We start from the raw sequence: 7,448 nt of genomic DNA, 5'->3' as shown, positions 1-7,448 counted from the left end.
GACTAGATAGCTTCACGGCTGAATTCTACCAAACATTCAAAGAAGAATTAATACCAATACTTCTTAAACTCTTCCCAAAAATAGAACTAGAGGGAATACTTCCAAATACATTTTAAGAGGCCAGCATTACCTTGATACCTAAGCTAGACAAAGACACTGCAAAAAAAGAAAACTACATGCAAATGTCTCTGATGAACATTGATGCAAAAATCCTCAATAAAATATTAGCAAACCAAATTCAACAGCACATCGACAAGATTATACATCATGACCAAGTGGGAATTATACCTGGCATGCAGGGCTGGGTTAACATATACAAATCAATCACTGTGATACATCACATTAACAGAATGCAAGATAAAAACCACATAATCATCTCAGTTGATGCAGGAAAAGCATTTGGCAAAGTTCAGCATCTTTTCTTGATAAAAACTCTTAGCAGTTTAGGTATACAAAAAACATTCCTCAACATATTCATAATAAATATCATTTATGAAAAACCCACAGCTAACATTATAATCAGTGGGGAACAACTGAAAGCTTTTCCACTAAGATCTGGTACAAGGCAGGAATACCCACTCACCACTTCTATTCAACATAGTACTGGAAGTACTAGCAAAAGCAATTAGACAAGAAAAAGAAATAAAAGTCATCTGAATTGGAAAGGAAGAAGTAAAATTATCTTTATTAGCTTTTTCTACATAAAGGATTATGTCATCCTCCATAATCCTCTGTGTAGAAAACCCTAAAGATTCCCCCACAAAACTGTTAGAAATGATAAATGAATTCAGTAAGTTGCGGGATACAAAATCAACTATAAAATCAGTAGCATTTCTATACACAAATGATGACCTAAGCTGAAAAAGAAATCAAGAAAAGAATCCCATTTATGATAGATAGCATAAAAAATACTTAGGAATAAATTTAACCAAGGAGACAAAAAATTTGTACATCAAAAACTATAAAACATTGATGAAAGAAATTTAAGAAGACACAAATAAATAGAAAGATATCCTGTGTTCATGGTTCAGAAGAATTAATTGTTTAAATGTCCGTGCCACTCAAAGCAATATATAGATTTAGTACAATACCTATCAAAATTCCAGTAACATTCTTCATATGGAACTACAAAAATCCCCAAATAACCAAAGCAATACTGAGGAAAGAAAAAGTTGAAAGCATCACACTTCCTGATTTAAAATTATATTACAAAGCTATAGTAACCAAAACAGTATGGCACTGGCATAGAAACAGAAACAGGGATGACTAGAACAGAAGAGAGCCCCAGAAATAAATCCAAACATATATGGTCAACTATTTTTGGCAAGGGCACCAAGAAGACACAATGGGAAAAGGATGGTTTCTTCAACAAATGAGGCTGGGAAAAGAATGAAATTGTGCCCTTATCTTAGACCACACACAAAAATCAACTCTAACTGGATACAAAAACTAAATGTAAGACCCAAAACTCCTTGAAGAGAACATCGGAGAAAATATCCTTGACATTGTCCTTGGCAATGATTTTTTGGATATTATAACAAAACCTCAGGCTACAAAAGCAAAAATAAATAAATGAGACTACATCAAACTAAAAAGCTTAGGCACAGCAAAGGAAACAGTTAACAAAGTGAAAAAGCTACAAACCTACAAACTGGGAAAAAATATATGCAAACTACATATCTGATAAGGGATTAATATCCAAAATTTATAAATAACTCTTACAACTCAATAGCACACCCATATTCACTGCAGCATTATTCACAATAGCCAAGGTATGGAAACAACTTTGGTGTCTGTTGAAGGACAAATAGATAAAGAAAGTGTGGTGTATATATATTTTATCTATCTATCTATCTATCTATATATATACACACACATACATATACACAATGGAATATTATTCAGCCTTTAAAAAGGAAGGAAATCTTACCCTTTGCAACACAAATGGACCTGGAGGACATTATGCCAAGTGAAATAAGCCAGACACAAATAAAAATATTATATGATCTCACTTATATGTGGAATCTAAAAAAAAAAAGTCAAATATACAGAGATAGAGAGTAGAACAGTGGTTACCAAGGATGGAGGGCGGAGGGAGAGGAAATGAGATGTAGGTCAAACGAAGCAAAATAGCAGATGTGTAGGATGAACAAGTCTAGAGATCTAATGTGTAACATGAGGACTGTAGTTAATAAAATTGTATTGTATTTGAGAGTTTTGTTAAATAAGTAGATTTTAGCTGCTTATCACAAAAAATAACTGTGAGATGATAGATATGTTAATCTGCTTTACCATAGTAACCATTTTACTATCTGTATGTATTCCATAACATCACGTTGTAAACCTCAAATATACATGTATTCACAATGGAATTTATTTTAAAAAACACCCTATAAGTGTCCTATCTTTGAAGGTATGATTAGAGATGTGCTGCTTCACTAGAGAAGCGCATCTAGGATCTACATCTAGTCTTGCAGCAGCTACTGAAGATTTCAGGAAAAAAATACACAATTTTCAGATATTCTATATACTGATAACATGGGAAATTGAATGGGCTTAGAAAATGGTAGTTTGTAGAGAAATGTAATATAGCTGTATATATAAATTACCAAACTAAATGGATTTCAAGTAAGCATTTAAAATTAATATCTGGTTTCATATCTTGCAACAGCATCTCCGTTATCTCTATGATATCCTGTAAGACATAAGGGAAGAAGAGTATAATTTCTGTACCCATTCTGTGGACAAAATCTCAGGAGGTTATGAGACCTACTCAGCCATAACCTTGAGTGGGGGGTGGGAGTTAAACTCATCACTCAGCCTTGACTATGTGGAAAATCCTTCCTCTAACATTTAATTCTTCATGTTTGCAACATCTTGGCACCTTTAATGAAATTAAAATTCCTAATGGCACGCAGAAAGATTCAATTGATTTCTTCCTGCTAAAAGTAGAATACGTTTTGCCATAACATCCTTCCGAAAGTGCAGGCATTCATCTCTTCTGATTGTGTGTCATACATCTGATCGTGTGTCCACAGGTACATCTTATGGAATGAGTTAAAGGACTAAGTGTCCGTAGAAGTGGGCACACCCAGGGAAATGGGGCACATTTGGAGTTATGTTGCTCTTTAAATATATTTACAGAACATGACCATTCTGAGCATGTTTTTAATTAGAGGGGAAGATGATAGTGACGGGGAGAAATGGAAACAAAGATAAATAAACTGATGTTTTGAATACTTGCAATGTGCTAGGACCCTGCGCAGCACTTTTCATACATTACCCCATAATGTATGGGGTAACAACTCGGTGATGTAACTGAGGAATAAAATGGTTAAAAAAGCTTGACCAGTATCACACAGTGAGTAAGTTGTGGGGCTAATTTAGACTCTAGATGGAAGGGGGCAGAACTTCTGAGTAAAAAGGCAAAGATGTGTAAAGAAGCAACTTTGAGGAGTGTAGAATAGAAGTTTAGGGAAATAGTTGCCTGTATCTGTTAAAATATGAAGATATGGGACAAGAAGAGAGAAGGTACTTGGGATAAACGGAAATGATTTGTAAAAGGCACTCTGGGAAATTCATTGAGGATTCTTGAGAAGTTGTGAGGACCAAGGTGAAGTTGAGGATCTTCATTCTTAGGGGGAGCCGGTTTGTGTGATTTCATGACTGCCCCCGTCAATGCATGGCAGTGTGGGGACAGCAGCCCTAAGAGCAGATGATGGTGGTGTCCTGAGATTGGCGAGTCTCAGCGTGGGCATAACAGGGCGTCCAGAGGGCTAGTGATTGTTAAAGAGTGTTCAAGCTGACATCAGACTGTTAGGATTCACACCCAGCCTCTGTGGTGTGACCTTGGGTAAGGTACTCCATCTCTTCCAGTTTCAGTTTCTCCATTTGGGAAATGAGAGTAATAATTCCATATAAAGTGTGCAATGTGGTATATGTAAGTTTCAACAAATATTGGCTTGTGTTATTGTGCTAACAAAGGCATGGCTCGAATGGTGGGCCACAGGGTCCTTTCTGGGATAAGAGACCAATGAAACTGAAATAGCCCGATGGCCTGATATGAATTAAGTGAGGCAGGCATCAGGATAGGAGTGAGAAGCAAGTTCAGAGTCAGCTTGATGGAAGGGAAGGAATTTGTGGACTAAGGAGGCTCACATTTGATATTTTTGAAAGATGGATTTTAAAGGCCAATAATATTTAAGGTATGACTGTGCCAGGTACTAGTTAAAGTGAAATAAAGAGGAATGTTGTTGGAGTGGAAGATGTCAAGGACCTTGGATGTTGTCAAGTAATTCAGACGTTGTTGATGAACTCCGAGGTTATCGGCCTGTATGCTTGAGTGGCATCATGGACAGTGATCTAGAGTGCTAGAACAGGCTTTACTTTTGGAAACCAGTGTGCATTGGTGTTAAAATTCGGATAGAGACTTCTTGAAAATGATGGACACAGCCAAGAACATAGTGCGGTGCCTGGGTGTAGGGGATATAGGGGGATATTTGTCATTCTCTGATCTGACAAGCATAAAAAACACAAAAACTAAACAAAATGATTTACTTTTTAAGTTTTGTGAAAGGTAGAAAAGGTAAGATGTTAAGGAAAGGGCTGTATTTATTTCTTTGAGGTCTTTACTTTTCCTATACAACAAGAGAATTGTTGGTAAGATCTACCAGGCAGTCTTGCCCACCTACTGGAATGGGGCTATTGCTATTCCTTTTAGTGGCACACAGTGATGGTGCTATATTCTAAGGCAGCATTGTCCAGTAGAAATATATTATGAGTCACATATATAATTTAAAATTTTTTAATAGCCACATTACAAAAGTAAAAAAAGTAAAATTAATAATATATTTTATTAAACCTACTATATCCAAAATATTATCATTTTAACATGTTATCAGCATAAACATCATTAATGCAATCTATTATGTTTTTCTTCTAACTCTCCAAAATTTGGTGTGCATTTTACAATTATAGCACATCTCAATTTGACTAGCTACATTTCAAGTACTCAACAGCCAAATGTGACTCGTGGCTATTGAATTCGACAGTGCAGCTCTAAGGATTGGAATATAAAATAAATCAAGAAATGATTTTTGTTCAGTAGAAAGTTACAATGTAGTTGGCAAGTAAGATTCATGCACAAAGCTATCTATCTATCCTTTATATTTTAGATCTTTCAATCTACTTATTTATTTGATTCCCAAGCTTGTTGCAAAAAAATATCTAAAGTGGCTCAATATATACACATTAAAAAGAAAAAAAAGAAAAAAGAAAAGGAGAAGAAGTATTGATTTCATGTTCAATTCATGTTCAATTTTTAGTTAAGCTTCATTTTAAAACTTTGGGAGTCACGAGAGATTGTGAGTTGGGGAAAATAATTAATTTACCCTGTTAAACTCGCATATCAATGAAGCAGCAGAGCTGGGAGTAGAAATCATATTTGATTTCTCTAGGTGCACTTGGGAGGCTGCAGTGTAAATCTGGGATCTCTCACTTCTGTCAAATGCATATCCTGTTTGTGTCTCATGTCCCGAATAAAGCTGATTACATAACCGGGTCTCCCTGGCAGGTGTGAAACTATTTTTAGGGAAGACGTAGCATTGCTTAGAAGTGGATTAAAACAAACAACGATGTTGGTTGCCAGTCTGCATAGAGCAGGTGAGGCTGACCAAAATTCCTGCACAGTGGATGACAGCATAAGAAATAGCAAGGGTAATTGAACTATGAACCGTTGCTCATTGTTTAGAGAATAAGTGAATCTCTCATGCGTGGTGGGAGAGGATGGTAACATTTCTCTGGTTGAAACTCCTGAGACTTTTTAAAAAATGCATTTTTTTTTTGTGTTCAAATTTTAGGTCCTGCACCAGATGTTGTCTCAGACAAAATCTATCAGATCAGCAAAACAATCGAGGAATATGCCATATGTCCTGATCTTCGAATCGATTTATCTCGACTAGGAAGACAAGAATTTGATTTGGAGAACAAATTCAAACCGTTCAGAGGTAATAGAGGAATTCTATTTTGAAGAAGTCAGAGTAACTCCATCGACAGGGGTGATTGTAGTTTCTGCAGGGAAGCGTATTCGTGAAAATGATTGAATTATCAGTCTCGGGAAGACTTTTGATAAATATGTGGACACTGAATGTGGTGCAGAGAGAAATGAGAGTAGCCAAGATATTCGGAACTAGAGACTTTCAAAAACCACTTCTCAAACTCTATATAATTTTCAACATAGGAAAAATTTCATGGTTGACTCCATTATAGCATTGCAAGAATAGGCTGTGAATTGTGAAAACTTGTCTTTGATTTTCTAAGCAATGAAGGTGAAGATGCTGGAATACTTAGATAGTTAAGAAGAGACCTAGCAAGTCAATGGGGTTATTAAATTTCTCATAGAAGGTAGGAAATTCTTTTCTAAGCCAGAACCATGCAGATCAGCTTAATTTAATGCACAATCTATTGATCACTTGCTTTATACCAGCACTGTTAGGAGATTTTACAAAGGAATTCAGTAACTACCAAATGTATTTTACTCAGATGAATCAAAAAGTAAAGAACCAAAATGAGATTGCCAAAAATATTACATTGCAGAGTGAATACAACTTCTAAAGTAGACAGAACATAACTTTTTATATTATAGATTAATTTCAAATCATACAGTAACAACATTAATACCATGTATGTACACATCATTCATCCCCTCTATTTTATCCTGTTGCTTTTTCCTAGAAGGCATGCAAGTAGCAATAGAACTAACATGTTTTACTCTGTTAGTGCCCCTATAAGCTTGAATACAATATTGTGCTAAGATGGTATTATTTTATAAGAAATTTAACTTAGCTAAAAAGATACCTGGTTCATGGCCACATGGTATTTTAGGGGCAGAGAAAAGTTTAAAATGGACTGTTCAGGGGTCTTAATGTTGGACCGATGCTACCAAATCTTTCTTGAAAAGTTTTGAGTCAATTGTTTGCTTAGCTAGTGTGCAGAAATTTATTGAAAGTCATGTGATGCTCACTGGAAGCAATAGTGACTGCTTTTATTAATCTAGCTGAAAGCATGCACATGCATATGCATGCACACATATGGAATGGCTAGACAGTGGAAGGCAAGGGATATGTTTTATAAACAAAATGATTTGAGTATGCCTGATTACATATGTTTGGAAGGACTGCGCTATAAGATGACAGAAAAATCAGGCATTGCCATCAGGAAGTTGTTTTCTTTCTTTCTCGCTTGCTTGCTTTCTTGCTTTCATCTTCACGATTTTTATAGTTGTCCAAGAGAACCAAATCTTTGGTGAGCTCAGATTCAGGCCCATTGCTGCAGCCACATTGCTAGTTGGATGAATTTTCTAAACTGTTACCAATACCAGGAAGTGGGTGGAGGGATTCCCTGGATCTCGAGAAACAATTTGGAGATAGTCATTTGGGATAATTTATGTG

The 7,448-nt window shown here is 35.8% G+C and overlaps 1 protein-coding gene across 1 annotated transcript in view; it reads left to right on the top strand.

Annotated features, from left to right (window-relative positions):
* LOC105808033 (phosphoglucomutase-like protein 5) overlaps window positions 1–7,448 on the top strand; it is a 35,701-nt gene that overhangs the window by 21,785 nt on the left and 6,468 nt on the right. The window contains exon 3 of the mRNA XM_012641591.1: window positions 5,859–6,005. Coding sequence (XP_012497045.1) covers window positions 5,859–6,005 — 147 coding nt within the window. The remainder of the gene's footprint in view (window positions 1–5,858; window positions 6,006–7,448) is intronic.

This window comes from Propithecus coquereli, unplaced genomic scaffold (assembly GCF_000956105.1).
Source record: "Propithecus coquereli isolate 6110/MARCELLA unplaced genomic scaffold, Pcoq_1.0 Scaffold166, whole genome shotgun sequence".
Classification (NCBI taxonomy): domain Eukaryota; kingdom Metazoa; phylum Chordata; class Mammalia; order Primates; family Indriidae; genus Propithecus; species Propithecus coquereli.
Note: the sequence above shows the minus strand (reverse complement) of the source record. Positions and strands in the feature narration are given on the sequence as shown.